The 16096-nt window shown below is 43.8% G+C and overlaps 1 protein-coding gene across 1 annotated transcript in view; it reads right to left on the bottom strand.

Moving 5' to 3' along the window:
• Window positions 1–14522: 14522 nt before the first annotated feature.
• Window positions 14523–16096, bottom strand: part of LOC112234003 (serine/threonine-protein kinase PAK 1) — a 72613-nt gene continuing 71039 nt past the window's right edge. The window contains 1 exon segment of the mRNA XM_042296109.1: window positions 14523–15907. Coding sequence (XP_042152043.1) covers window positions 15821–15907 — 87 coding nt within the window. The 3' untranslated portion in view covers window positions 14523–15820.

Raw genomic sequence — 16096 nt, forward strand, 5'->3', positions numbered from 1 at the left:
ACTAAAAAGACTTGGCATGGGTCCTCAGATCCTCAAAAGGTTCTACAGCTGTAACACAGAGAGCTGGTTGCATCACTGCCTGGTACGGCAACTATTTGGCCTCCGACCACAAGGCACTACAGAGGGTAGTGTGTACGGCCCAGTACTTCACTGGGGCTAAACTGCCTGCCATCCAGGACCTCTACACCAGGCGGTGTCAGAGGATGGCCCTAGAAATTGTCAAAGACACCAGCCATAGACTGTCCTCTCTACTACCGCATGACAAGTGGTACCGGAGTGCCAAGTCTAGGACCAAAAGGCTTCTCAACAGTTTTTATCCCTAAGCCATAAGACAGGTATTCAAATGGCTACCCGGACTATTTTCATTGTCCTGCTGCTACTCTCTGTTTATCATATATGCATAGTCACTTTAACTACACTACCTCAATTAGCCCAACTAACCGGTGACCCCCACATTGGCTACCCGGACTATCTGCATTGTGTCCCGCCACCCACCGCCCACCAACCCCCCTTTTATACTACTGCTACTCTGTTTATCATATATGCATAGTCACTTTAACCATATCTACATGTATATACTACCTCAGTTAGCCCGACTAACCGGTGCCTGTATATAGCCTCACTACTGTATATAGCCTTGCTACTGTTATAGCCTCACTACTTTATATAGCCTCCCTACTTTATATAGCCTCGCTACTGTTATAGCCTCTCTACTGTATATAGCCTCGCTACTGTTATAGCCTCTCTACTGTATATATCCTCGCTACTGTTATAGCCTCTCTACTGTATATAGCCTTGCTACTGTTATAGCCTCTCTACTGTATATAGCCTCGCTACTGTATATAGCCTTGCTATTGTTATAGCCTCACTATTGTACATAGCCTCACTACTTTATATAGCCTCTCTACTGTATATAGCCTTGCTACTGTTATAGCCTCACTACTTTATATAGCCTCTCTCCTGTATATAGCCTTGCTACTGTTATAGCCTCTACTGTATATAGCCTCTCTACTGTTATAGCCTCACTACTTTATATAGCCTCTCTACTGTATATAGCCTCGCTACTGTTATAGCCTCACTACTTTATATAGCCTTGCTACTGTTATAGCCTCCATACTTTATATAGCCTTGCTACTGTTATAGCCTCCCTACTTTATATAGCCTTGCTACTGTTATAGCCTCACTACTGTATATAGCCTCGCTATTGTTATAGCCTCACTACTTTATATAGCCTCTCTACTGTATATAGCCTTGCTACTGTTATAGCCTCACTACTGTATATAGCCTCACTACTGTATATAGCCTTGCTGCTGTTATAGACTCACTACTGTATATAGCCTTGCTGCTGTTATAGCCTCACTATTGTATATAGCCTCACTACTTTATATAGCCTCTCTACTGTATATAGCCTTGCTACTGTTATAGCCTCACTACTTTATATAGCCTCTCTACTGTATATAGCCTTGCTACTGTTATAGCCTCTCTACTGTATATAGCCTCGCTACTGTTATAGCCTCGCTACTTTATTTAGCCTCTCTACTGTATATAGCCTCACTATTTTATATAGCCTCTCTACTGTATATAGCCTCCGAACTTTATATAGCCTTGCTACTGTTATAGCCTCCCTACTTTATATAGCCTTGCTACTGTTATAGCCTCACTACTGTATATAGCCTTGCTACTGTTATAGCCTCACTACTTTATATAGCCTTGCTACTGTTATAGCCTCACTACTTTATATAGCCTCTACTGTATATAGCCTTGCTACTGTTATAGCCTCACTACTGTATATAGCCTTGCGACTGTTATAGCCTCACTACTGTATATAGCCTCTCTACTGTATATAGCCTTGCTACTGTTATAGCCTCTCTACTGTATATAGCCTCGCTACTGTTATAGCCTCACTACTTTATATAGCCTCTCTACTGTATATAGCCTCACTACTTTATATAGCCTCTCTACTGTATATAGCCTTGCTACTGTTATAGCCTCACTACTTTATATAGCCTTGCTAATTTATATAGCCTCCCTACTTTATATAGCCTTGCTACTTTATATAGCCTTGCTACTGTTATAGCCTCACTACTGTATATAGCCTCGCTATTGTTATAGCCTCACTACTGTATATAGCCTTGCTACTGTTATAGCCTCACTACTGTATATAGCCTTGCTACTGTTATAGCCTCACTACTGTATATAGCCTCGCTACTGTATATAGCCTTGCTACTGTTATAGCCTCACTACTGTATATAGCCTTGCTACTGTTATAGCCTCACTACTGTATATAGCCTCGCTACTGTATATAGCCTCGCTGCTGTTATAGCCTCGCTGCTGTATATAGCCTTGCTGCTGTTATAGCCTCACTACTGTTATAGCCTCTACTGTATATAGCCTCTCTACTGTATATAGCCTCTCTACTGTATATAGCCTCTCTACTGTATATAGCCTTGCTACTGTTATAGCCTCCCTACTTTATATAGCCTTGCTACTGTATATAGCCTTGCTACTGTTATAGCCTCGCTACTTTATATAGCCTTGCTACTTTATATAGCCTTGCTACTGTTATAGCCTCACTACTGTATATAGCCTCGCTATTGTTATAGCCTCACTACTGTATATAGCCTTGCTACTGTTATAGCCTCACTACTGTATATAGCCTCACTACTGTTATAGCCTTGCTGCTGTTATAGCCTCACTACTGTATATAGCCTTGCTACTGTTATAGCCTCACTACTGTATATAGCCTTGCTACTGTTATAGCCTCACTACTTTATATAGCCTCTCTACTGTATATAGCCTTGCTACTGTTATAGCCTCTCTACTGTATATAGCCTCACTACTGTTATAGCCTCACTACTTTATATAGCCTCACTACTTTATATAGCCTTGCTACTGTTATAGCCTCACTACTTTATATAGCCTCTCTACTGTATATAGCCTTGCTACTGTTATAGCCTCTCTACTGTATATAGCCTCGCTACTGTTATAGCCTCACTACTTTATATAGCCTCGCTACTTTATATAGCCTTGCTACTGTTATAGCCTCACTACTTTATATAGCCTCTCTACTGTATATAGCCTTGCTACTGTTATAGCCTCACTACTTTATATAGCCTTGCTACTGTTATAGCCTCACTACTTTATATAGCCTCGCTACTGTTATAGCCTCACTACTTTTATAGCCTCACTACTTTATATAGCCTTGCTACTGTTATAGCCTCGCTACTTTATATAGCCTTGCTACTGTTATAGCCTCCCTACTTTATATAGCCTTGCTACTGTTATAGCCTCACTACTGTATATAGCCTTGCTACTGTTATAGCCTCACTACTTTATATAGCCTTGCTACTGTTATAGCCTCACTACTTTATATAGCCTCTACTGTATATAGCCTTGCTACTGTTATAGCCTCACTACTGTATATAGCCTTGCGACTGTTATAGCCTCACTACTGTATATAGCCTCACTACTTTATATAGCCTCTCTACTGTATATAGCCTTGCTACTGTTATAGCCTCTCTACTGTATATAGCCTCGCTACTGTTATAGCCTCACTACTGTATATAGCCTCTCTACTGTATATAGCCTTGCTACTGTTATAGCCTCACTACTTTATATAGCCTTGCTACTGTTATAGCCTCCCTACTTTATATAGCCTTGCTACTTTATATAGCCTCCCTACTTTATATAGCCTTGCTATTGTTATAGCCTCACTACTGTATATAGCCTCGCTATTGTTATAGCCTCACTACTGTATATAGCCTTGCTACTGTTATAGCCTCACTACTCTATATAGCCTTGCTACTGTTATAGCCTCACTACTGTATATAGCCTCGCTACTGTATATAGCCTCGCTGCTGTTATAGCCTCGCTACTGTATATAGCCTTGCTGCTGTTATAGCCTCACTACTGTTATAGCCTCTACTGTATATAGCCTCTCTACTGTATATAGCCTCACTACTTTATATAGCCTTGCTACTGTTATAGCCTCCCTACTTTATATAGCCTTGCTACTGTATATAGCCTTGCTACTGTTATAGCCTCGCTACTTTATATAGCCTTGCTACTTTATATAGCCTTGCTACTGTTATAGCCTCACTACTGTATATAGCCTCGCTATTGTTATAGCCTCACTACTGTATATAGCCTTGCTACTGTTATAGCCTCACTACTGTATATAGCCTCACTACTGTTATAGCCTTGCTGCTGTTATAGCCTCACTACTGTATATAGCCTTGCTACTGTTATAGCCTCACTACTGTATATAGCCTTGCTACTGTTATAGCCTCACTACTTTATATAGCCTCTCTACTGTATATAGCCTTGCTACTGTTATAGCCTCTCTACTGTATATAGCCTCGCTACTGTTATAGCCTCACTACTTTATATAGCCTCACTACTTTATATAGCCTTGCTACTGTTATAGCCTCACTACTTTATATAGCCTCTCTACTGTATATAGCCTTGCTACTGTTATAGCCTCTCTACTGTATATAGCCTCGCTACTGTTATAGCCTCACTACTTTATATAGCCTCACTACTTTATATAGCCTTGCTACTGTATATAGCCTCACTACTGTTATAGCCTCACTACTTTATATAGCCTCTCTACTGTATATAGCCTTGCTACTGTTATAGCCTTGCTACTTTATATAGCCTTGCTACTGTTATAGCCTCTCTACTGTATATAGCCTCTCTACTGTATATAGCCTCGCTACTGTTATAGCCTCACTACTGTATATAGCCTTGCTACTGTATATAGCCTTGCTACTGTATATAGCCTCTACTGTATATAGCCTCACTACTGTTATAGCCTCACTACTTTATATAGCCTTGCTACTGTTATAGCCTCGCTACTTTATATAGCCTTGCTACTGTTATAGCCTCACTACTTTATATAGCCTTGCTACTTTATATAGCCTCACTACTTTATATAGCCTTGCTACTCTTATAGCCTCACTACTTTATATAGCCTTGCTACTGTTATAGCCGCACTACTTTATATAGCCTTGCTACTGTTATAGCCTCACTACTTTATATAGCCTTGCTACTGTTATAGCCTCACTACTTTATATAGCCTCTCTACTGTTATAGCCTTGCTGCTGTTATTTTCCACTGTCTTTTTACTGTTGTTTTTATTTCTTTACTCATCTATTGTTCACCTAATACCTATTTTTTACTTTAACATTGCACTGTTGGTTAGGGCCTTTAAGTAAACATTTCACTGGAAGGTGAATACCTGTTGTATTCGGGGGCAAGTGACAAATAAACTTTGATTTGATATTAAGACTAGGGAAAGAGGGTAAAAAGGGTAAAAATAGGATCCGTTTTCTCCAGAGCGCTGAAGGCCTACTACCTATCAGACACAAACAATCAGATAATCAGGCTAGCCAAACAGGTCTCTCACACAGAACACAAACTATCTACCTTCTTCACTCTAAAAATTCCGTCTTAGGTCAGTTAGGATCACCACTTCATTTTAAGAATGTGAAATGTCAAAATAATAGTAGAGAGCATGATTTATTTCAGCTTTCATTTCTTCCAGTGGGTCAGAAGTTTACATACACTCAATTAGTATTTGGTAGCATTGACCTTAAGTTGTTTAACTTGGGTCAAACGTTTCAGGGAACCTTTCACAAGCTTCCCACAATAAGGTGGGCGAATTTTGGCCCATTCATCCTGACAGAGCTGGTGTAAAGGAGTCAGGTTTGTAAGGTCTCCTTGCTCGCAGGAGTTCAGTTCTATTTTTGTTTCTTCAGACCAGAGGACATTTCTCCAAAAAGTACGATCTTTGTCCTCATGTCCAGTTGCAAACCATAGTCTGGCTTTTTGGAACAGTGGCTTCTTCCCTACTGAGCGGCCTTTCAGCTTATGTTGATATAGGACTCATTTTACTGTGGGTATAGATACTTTTGTACCTGTTTCCTCCAGCATCTTCACAAGGTCCTTTGCTGTTGTTCTGGGATTGATTTGCACTTTTCGCACCAAAGTACGTCTCTAGGAGACAGAACGCGTCTCCTTCCTGAGCGGTATGACGGCTACGTGGTCCCATGGTGTTTATACTTGTGTACTATTGTTTGTACAGATGAATGTGGTACCTTCAGGCATTTGGAAATTGCTCCCAGGGATGAACCAGACTTGTGGAGGTCTACAATATTTTTTCTGAGGTCTTGGCTGATTTCTTTTGATTTTCCCATGATGTCAAGCAAAGAGGCACTGAGTTTGAAGGTAGGCCTTGAAATACATCCACAGGTACACCCCCAATTGACTCAAATGATGTCAATTAGCCTATCAGAAGCTTCTAATGCCATGACATCATTTTATGGAATTTTCCAAGCTTTTTAAAGATACAGTCAACTCGGTGTATGTAAACTTCTGACCCACTGGAATTGTGATACAATGAATTATAAGTGAAATAATCTGTCTGTAAACAATTGTTGGAAAAATTACTTGTGCCATGCACAAAGTAGATGTCCTAACCAACTTGGCAAAACTATAGTTTGTTAACAGGACATTTGTGGAGTGGTTGAAAAATGAGTTTTAATGACTCCAACCTAAGTGTATATAAACTTCCGACTTCAACTGTATGTAGGATTAAATAAACCTACCTCATCTGTACTGTAACACTAACCCATGACAAATAATCTGAACCTTCATTAAACTACGTTAATCCCATACACTGATCATATCTCTTTCACAGGACAGACCAACTCCAGTGAACTGGCACATAACAGTGGTGTTATGGTGACGGTGCCATACCAGCTCACTGGAGTAATACTCTCTATGGTAAAAGAGATTTGATGTCAAATCTGAAGGAGTGAAAGAGACAGTGACTAAACTGATCTGAGGTCCAGGTAAAGATTAGATAGACTAGATTGATGTTTATTGTCCTACAAGAGGAACTTCTTACAGCTCACACATTACCTACACAAACCACATAGAAACACAGCAGGAAACAAACAGCAGCAAACAGTCAGACACACTGTAAATGGTAGCAGGGGCTGGTGTTGTAAACCATAGAATTAGACTGAGTAGAATGGACAATGGACCCCTGACCTTGTCAATGACTGGTAAACTCATCGGTACACTCACAATGGCTGACATTGAAAGGGGCTTCCCATTACACTCATTGTTATTACTATATGGCCTAATATACACCATCTGGTATCTGCCCTGTACCGTAGGCTTAACAATGACCATAGGCCAGGGCTACAGACAGTGTGTGTGTCTATAAATAGTGTTAAACTTAACAGTGACTCTGTTGTTCATTTTCTCCCAGCATCACCACATCATCATCCCCAGCTATACCCCAGCTAACCAGCACCAATAGGCTTCCCGCCCAAGCTATATCCCAGCACAAATAGGCTTCCCAACTCCAGCACCAATATAATTCCCATCCAAGCTATACACCAGCACCAATAGGCTTCCCATCCAAGCTACACCCCAGCACTATTACGCTTCCCATCCCCAGTTATACTCCAGCACAAATAGGATTCCCATCCAAGCTATACACCAGCATCAATAGGCTTCCCAACCCTCAGCACGAATAGGCTTCCCATCCAAGCTTTACACCAGCAACAATAGGCTTCACATCCACAGATACATCCCAGCACCAATAGGATTCCCATCCAAGCTATAACCCAGCACCAATAGGCTTCCCATTCAAGCTATAGCCCAGCACCAATAGGCTTCCCATCCAAGCTATACACCAGCACCAATAGGCTTCCCATCCAAGCTATATCCCCAGCACCAATAGGCTTCCCATCCAAGCTATACACCAGCACCAATAGGCTTCCAATCCAAGCTACATACCAGCACCAATAGGCTTCCCATCCCCAGCTATATCCCAGCACCAATAGGCTTCCCATCCAAGCCTTATCCCAGCACCAATAGGCTTCCCATTCAAGCTGTAACACAGCACCAATAGGCTTCCCAACCCCAGCACCAATAGGCTTCCCATCCAAGCTATAACACATCACCAATTTTCTTCCCAACCCCAGCACCAATAGGATTCCCATCCAAGCTATACACCAGCACCAATAGGCTTCCCATCCAAGCTATACACCAGCACCAATAGGCTTCCCATCCAAGCTATAACACAGCACCAATAGGATTCCCATCAAAGCTATACACCAGCACCAATAGGCTTCCAATCCAAGCTATACACCAGCACCAATAGGCTTCCCATCCAAGCTATACGCCAGCACCAATAGGATTCTCATCCAAGCTATAGCCCAGCACCAATAGGCTTCCCATCCAAGCTATAACACAGCACCAGCAGGCTTCCCATCCAAGCTATACACCAGCACCAATAAGATTCCCATCCAAGCTATAACCCAGAACCTATAGACTTCCCACCCCCAGCTATACCACAGCACCAATAGGCTTCCTATCCAAGCTTTCCCCAGCACCAGTAGGCTTCCCACCCAAGCTATACACCAGCACCAATAGGCTTCCTATCCAAGCTTGCCCCAGCATGAATAGGCTTCCCATCCAAGCTATATACCAGCACCAATAGGCTTCCCATCCAAGCTATCCCCCAGCACCAATAGGCTTCCCATCCAAGCTACACACCAGCACCAATAGGCTTCCCATCCCCAGCTATACCCCAGCACCAATAGGCTTCCCATCCAAGCTATACACCAGCACCAATAGGCTTCCCATTCAAGCTGTAACACAGCACCAATAGGCTTCCCAACCCCAGCACCAATAGGCTTCCCATCCAAGCTATAACACAGCACCAATTTTCTTCCCAACCCCAGCACCAATAGGATTCCCATCCAAGCTATACACCAGCACCAATAGGCTTCCCATCCAAGCTATTCCCAGCAGCAATATACTTCCCATCCAAGCTATACACCAGCACCAATAGGCTTCCTATCCAAGCTATACCCCAGCGCCAATAGGCTTCCCATCCAAGCTATTCCAAGCACCAATATACTTCCCATCCAAGCTATACACCAGCACCAATAGGCTTCCCATCCAAGCTATACGCCAGCACCAATAGGATTCTCATCCAAGCTATAGCCCAGCACCAATAGGCTTCCCATCCAAGCTATAACACAGCACCAGCAGGCTTCCCATCCAAGCTTTACCCCAGCACCAATAGGCTTCCCATCCAAGCTATACACCAGCACCAATAGGCTTCCTATCCAAGCTATACCCCAGCGCCAATAGGCTTCCCATCCAAGCTATTCCAAGCACCAATATACTTCCCATCCAAGCTATACACCAGCACCAATAGGCTTCCCATCCAAGCTATACGCCAGCACCAATAGGATTCTCATCCAAGCTATACCACAGCACCAATAGGCTTCCTATCCAAGCCTTCCTCAGCACCAGTAGGCTTCCCACCCAAGCTATACACCAGCACCAATAGGCTTCCTATCCAAGCTTGCCCCAGCACGAATAGGCTTCCCATCCAAGCTATATACCAGCACCAATAGGCTTCCCATCCAAGCTATTCCCCAGCACCAATAGGCTTCCCATCCAAGCTATACACCAGCACCAATAGGCTTCCAATCCAAGCTACACACCAGCACCAATAGGCTTCCCATCCCCAGCTATATCCCAGCACCAATAGGCTTCCCATCCAAGCTATATACCAGCACCAATAGGCTTCCCATCCAAGCTATACACCAGCACTAATAGGCTTCCCATTCAAGCTGTAAAACAGCACCAATAGGCTTCCCAACCCCAGCACCAATAGGCTTCCCATCCAAGCTATAACACAGCACCAATTTTCTTCCCAACCCCAGCACCAATAGGATTCCCATCCAAGCTATACACCAGCACCAATAGGCTTCCTATCCAAGCTATACCCCAGAGCCAATAGGCTTCCCATCCAAGCTATTCCAAGCACCAATATACTTCCCATCCAAGCTATACACCAGCACCAATAGGCTTCCCATCCAAGCTATACGCCAGCACCAATAGGATTCTCATCCAAGCTATAGCCCAGCACCAATAGGCTTCCCATCCAAGCTATAACACAGCACCAGCAGGCTTCCCATCCAAGCTTTACCCCAGCACCAATAGGCTTCCCATCCAAGCTATACACCAGCACCAATAAGATTCCCATCCAAGCTATATCCCAGCAGCTAAAGACTTCCCACCCCCAGCTATACCACAGCACCAATAGGCTTCCTATCCAAGCTTTTCCCAGCACCAGTAGGCTCCCCATCCAAGCTATACACCAGCACCAATAGGCTTCCTATCCAAGCCTACCCCAGCACCAATAGGCTTCCCATCCAAGCTATATACCAGCACCAACAGGCTTCCCATCCAAGCTTTACCCCAGCACCAATAGGCTTCCCATCCAAGCTATACACCAGCACCAATAGGCTTCCCATCCAAGCTATATACCAGCACCAACAGGCTTCCCATCCAAGCTTTATCCCAGCACCAATAGGCTTCCTATCCAAGCTATACCCCAGCACCAATAGGCTTCTCATCCAAGCTATACACCAGCACCAATAGGCTTCCCATCCAAGCTATAACACAGCACCAATTTTCTTCCCATCCCAGCACCAATAGGCTTCCAATCCAAGCTATACACCAGCACCAATAGGCTTCCCATCCAAGCTATACGCCAGCACCAATAGGATTCTCATCCAAGCTATAGCCCAGAACCAATAGGCTTCCCATCCAACCTATATACCAGCACCAGCAGGCTTCCCATCCAAGCTTTACCCCAGCACCAATAGGATTCTCATCCAAGCTATAGCCCAGAACCAATAGGCTTCCCATCCAAGCTATACACCAGCACCAATAAGATTCCCATCCAAGCTATATCCCAGCACCTATAGACTTCCCACCCCCAGCTATACCACAGCACCAATAGGCTTCCTATCCAAGCCTTCCCCAGCACCAGTAGGCTTCCCATCCAAGCTATACACCAGCACCAATAGGCTTCCTATCCAAGCCTACCCCAGCACCAATAGGCTTCCCATCCAAGCTATACACCAGCATCAATAGGCTTCCCATCCAAGCTTTACCCAGCACCAATAGGCTTCCCATCCAAGCTATACTCCAGCACCAATAAGATTCCCATCCAAGCTATATCCTAGCACCTATAGACTTCCCACCCCCAGCTATACAACAGCACCAATAGGCTTCCCATCCAAGCTATACACCAGCACCAATAGGCTTCCCATCCAAGCTATACTCCAGCACCAATAGACTTCCCATCCAAGCTATACACCAGCACCAATAAGATTCCCATCCAAGCTATATCCCAGCACCTATAGACTTCCCACCCCCAGCTATACACCAGCACCAATAGGCTTCCCATCCAAGCTATACATCAGCACCAATAGGCTTCCCATCCCCAGATATATTCCATCACCAATAGGGTTCCCATCCAAGCTATACACCAGCACCAATAGGCTTCCCATCCAAGCTATACATCAGCACCAATAGGCTTCCCATCCAAGCTATACACCCGCACCAATAGGCTTCCCATCCAAGCTATACACCTGCACCAATAGGCTTCCCATCCAAGCTATACACCAGCACCAATATGCTTCCCATCCACGCTTTAACCCAGCACCAATGGGCTTCCCATTCAAGCTATACACTAGCACCAATAGGCTTCCCATCCAAGCTATACACCAGCACCAATACGCTTCCCACCCATGCTATACCCCAGCACCCATAAAAAATAATCATACCAATACACCAGCACCCATCCAAAAAGCAGTTGAGCTAGCCCAGCACCAATGCAATACCTAAACTAAAACAGCATCCAGGCTAATCATGGACAGAAGAAGGGATGAGGGAGAGAGAGATTTGTAGGCTATGCTGTGTACCCTCATATTCCTGGACCGTCACATACATAACAGAATAAACACAGGCCGGACCCCGAAAGAAACAGATAGATCTTGTAAGTCTAGAAATGTACCGGTGTCCAACAGAACCGCCTGGTCATTCCCTCCGTGTGTCGGTCTCCACGGAGATAATGACTACTCGACATAGCAGCAGACGCAATCTATCAATCTTCATTCAATCAACTGTTATGATCATAGTGTTCACTGATCAATCTACGGCCTACTAATGAATACTAACGAATAGTCAGTCATCGTTTTATTTATATATTTGTAGAATAGCCCAGTAAACTACTATTCTTTCGTGACGGTAGGTTGCCCGTAGCACAAGAGAGGATGATCCGCCTTTAAATGCATGGGATTAGTTAACCAATAATAAAACAAGAAAATGCACAACGGTTGGTTCATATTACCACCGTTTACTGTGCTAGGAACTATTTTACACTTACCGGACGGTGATTATAAAAGCTAGTCGGCCGTTATTATTCTGTTTATCCGTTGAAAAAAAAGCACGCGATCTGTGTTGCCGCAGCCTCCTGCAGTCTGGTGGTATAATCAGAGCCGCGTTTGTCTCGCGCCAGAGAAAGTACGACAGCACACGCCGTAGAGAGACGGCCACTCCCACCTGTTGCTAACAGTACATGCATCTATAATTACAGTAAGGAATAATGATACAAATAGGCTGAAACTATTACGCTCGTTCTTTGGCAGAAAATGAAAAGGTTGTTTGAAGCTCAGACTAGACTGGTGCTACATAACCGACTTAACCACACCGACAGATTTTATATTCGAATTGATCACTATTTAGTAGCCTAGGCTACAGTGTGTGTGTTTCTCTAATTTGAGGCAGTGAAGCTCTTGGTAATCTGTAACACATGTAATGACAATAGTACCTTACCAAGCAGACATAATGGACTTTGACAACCCTCAGCTAGTAAAAGCTGTTCCTGAAACCTCTAGATGGCCAAAGAGCATTATTGCATGAAGGAGAGCAGACACACCCACATACATTATTACATGAAGGAGAGCAGACACACCCACATACATTATTACATGAAGGAGAGCAGACACACCCACATACATTATTACATGAAGGAGAGCAGACACACCCACATACATTATTGCATGAAGGAGAGCAGACACACCCTCATACATTATTGCATGAAGGAGAGCAGGCACACCCACATACATTATTACATGAAGGAGAGCAGACACACCCACATACATTATTACATGAAGGAGAGCAGACACACCCACATACATTATTACATGAAGGAGAGCAGGCACACCCACATACATTATTACATGAAGGAGAGCAGACACACCCACATACATTATTACATGAAGGAGAGCAGACACATTATTACATGAAGGAGAGCAGACACACCCACATACATTATTACATGAAGGAGAGCAGACACACCCACATACATTATTACATGAAGGAGAGCAGGCACACCCACATACATTATTACATGAAGGAGAGCAGACACACCCACATGAAGGAGAGCAGACACACCCACATACATTATTACATGAAGGAGAGCAGACACACCCACATACATTATTACATGAAGGAGAGCAGACACATTATTACATGAAGGAGAGCAGACACACCCACATACATTATTACATGAAGGAGAGCAGGCACACCCACATACATTATTACATGAAGGAGAGCAGACACACCCACATACATTATTACATGAAGGAGAGCAGACACATTATTACATGAAGGAGAGCAGACACACCCACATACATTATTACATGAAGGAGAGCAGACACACCCACATACATTATTACATGAAGGAGAGCAGGCACACCTACATACATTATTACATGAAGGAGAGCAGACACACCCACATGAAGGAGAGCAGACACACCCACATACATTATTACATGAAGGAGAGCAGACACACCCACATACATTATTACATGAAGGAGAGCAGACACACCATCCCCTTGAGTAGAGCCAAACTCTGAGCCTGTGTCTTGATCACTCTCTCCTTGGGTCTCCCCGTTTTTCTCCTTTGTTTTCTCTCCTCTGCTCCTGTGGTTGTTTGCCCATGTCACTGATGATGTCACACTCTGCCATTCCTCCACATCTCTTCTCTCTCTCTCTCGTGCCGATTCAGCAAGAATGAGCATCATCAGTCTACCAGCCCAGGATGGGGAAGAACGTACAAGGGAGAGAGGTGGAGAGAATAGACAGAGGGAAAATCTCAATGACATACTCCTGATTGTCCTCTCGCCTTGCCTCCTTCTCAAAACCAATTGGAGGAGAAGGCCAGAGGAGTGGGACCTCTGGCTTTCTCATCCAATGGGTTTTGAGTAAGAGTCAAGGAGAGAGGATGCAAGGAGTACGCAATTGAGATTCTCCCAGAGATGGAGAGAGAGAAGTAGACAGAGACAGAGACTTGGAGGCAGTGAGAGAGAGAAAAAAGGGCTAGAAATAAAGAGCTGATGGGTTACGACAGACACACACATACCCTTTGTCTAGCCTGGCAGATTAAGACTGTGGCAACAGTAATTACCAGTTTAATCAGTGACGAGTCTAATTTCCCATTCAGATGAGAACCCTCTTAGAGGAGCTGACACACTTAAAATGACAATAACACTTTATATAAACAGACCTAACCAGGGGTACACACAACAGCCCGAAACGGATTTACAGACAGCCAGACTCTATCCACCATACAGCGTTTTCTTTACTTTATTTGTCTCAGTCAAAATAATCCAATCATTTGATAAACATAACTATGGCTCCAATACACAGGAAGAGAAGACTTCAATAACTACACCACCCTTCTCTGAACCAGTCTAAACCAGTTTGGGCAAGTTCAATCCAGTCTATCCTAGTTCTAAACCTGTCTAACCTCAGGTGGGCTACAGTAGTCTGGGGAACTGACAAGATTTGAAGGTTGTGTAGTCTCTTCTCACAGCCGCAGGAGCGTGCAGAGCACTGAGTCTGGTGAGAGAGACTAGAGTTTGTTCAACTGTCTGCTGGAACTCTTCCACCTGTGAGACAGTTTAAGGCCAAAGGCAGTTTCAACACGAGATTTTAAAAACAGAACAAAGCCAAACCTGGTAGAAAGTATACTTCTTAATGGTACGGTGGTATTCTTCAGCGCCATCTGCATAAAGAAAGCATGTTGCTAAACAAAGAATGCAGACAATATTCTTCTGGTTCTTTAAGAGCAGTTTTTTCACATGTAATGTACACTATCTTCAGAGGGTTGGGACTAGGATCAGTTCAACATTGTACTGCAACGATTGTACTGGAAAATAGGATTTAGATATGTTCTTCTATACTGTATTGTACACAGGCATCCTTCATGTACCATCATTATCATCACTATTGTATTATGATTCTAGACATTCCATAAAAAAGGTTTGTCATGCGTGTCATCTCACTCTGCCAGACAGAGAAAGAGAGGGAGAGATAAGGAGATAGAATTCCAACGTTTGATCAGACGTGAAAGACCGTCCCAAATGGCACCCTATTTTTGACAAAAGTAGTGCACTATGTAGGGAATAGGGTGCAGTTTGGGACTGAGCTGATATCAATAGTACAACCTTGTGTCTCTTCATTACACTTTCAACCAAACCCTTCTCCACAAAACAAAACACATAAGAAAAGATCAAACTAAAATGCACTTTTTCAACACATGAAAATAACAGTCAGACATCAACAAACAGACAGTTCAAAGGTCAGATAAGATCCAGTCCACAGCCACTGTCCTGCTGAAACTACAACTCCCATGAGTCTTTGGGCCTGAATCTCTCCTCCAATCCGATCAGTATATTTGTACCAGCGATGACATCAGTAAGAGCGTCCTTCCCACAGTCACCGTGATCGGTCAAGGGGTTGAGGGGGATGGGACCCCCTGAAACACCCCCTGTCTGGGTCTTGTTTGCCCCAGTGGGGGAGAGCGACAGAGGAGAGAGAGAGAGAGAGAATGAAGGGGTGATCTGTGGGGTTAGCAGCTAGCAGGTTAGCGGTTAGCCTTAGCTGCTTCTTTGGCTGCCTGGATGAGAGGAGTCAGACTGGATAAAGGCTTGGCCACCTTCAGGAACTGGTGCTGTGGAGAGGAGGAGGAGGAGAGGAAAGATGGATTTAGTTTATAACTGGTAAAACTAGTGATGTGGTATGATGCTCAAACCAACCTTATTCACCACAGGCATACTTCCCCTAACCTTCCTCCCTCTCTACCTGTAGTAGGTCATTAGCGCTCCCTCTCTACCTGTAGTAGGTCATTAGCGCTCCCTCT

Source organism: Oncorhynchus tshawytscha, linkage group LG13 (assembly GCF_018296145.1).
Source record: "Oncorhynchus tshawytscha isolate Ot180627B linkage group LG13, Otsh_v2.0, whole genome shotgun sequence".
Lineage (NCBI taxonomy): Eukaryota > Metazoa > Chordata > Actinopteri > Salmoniformes > Salmonidae > Oncorhynchus > Oncorhynchus tshawytscha.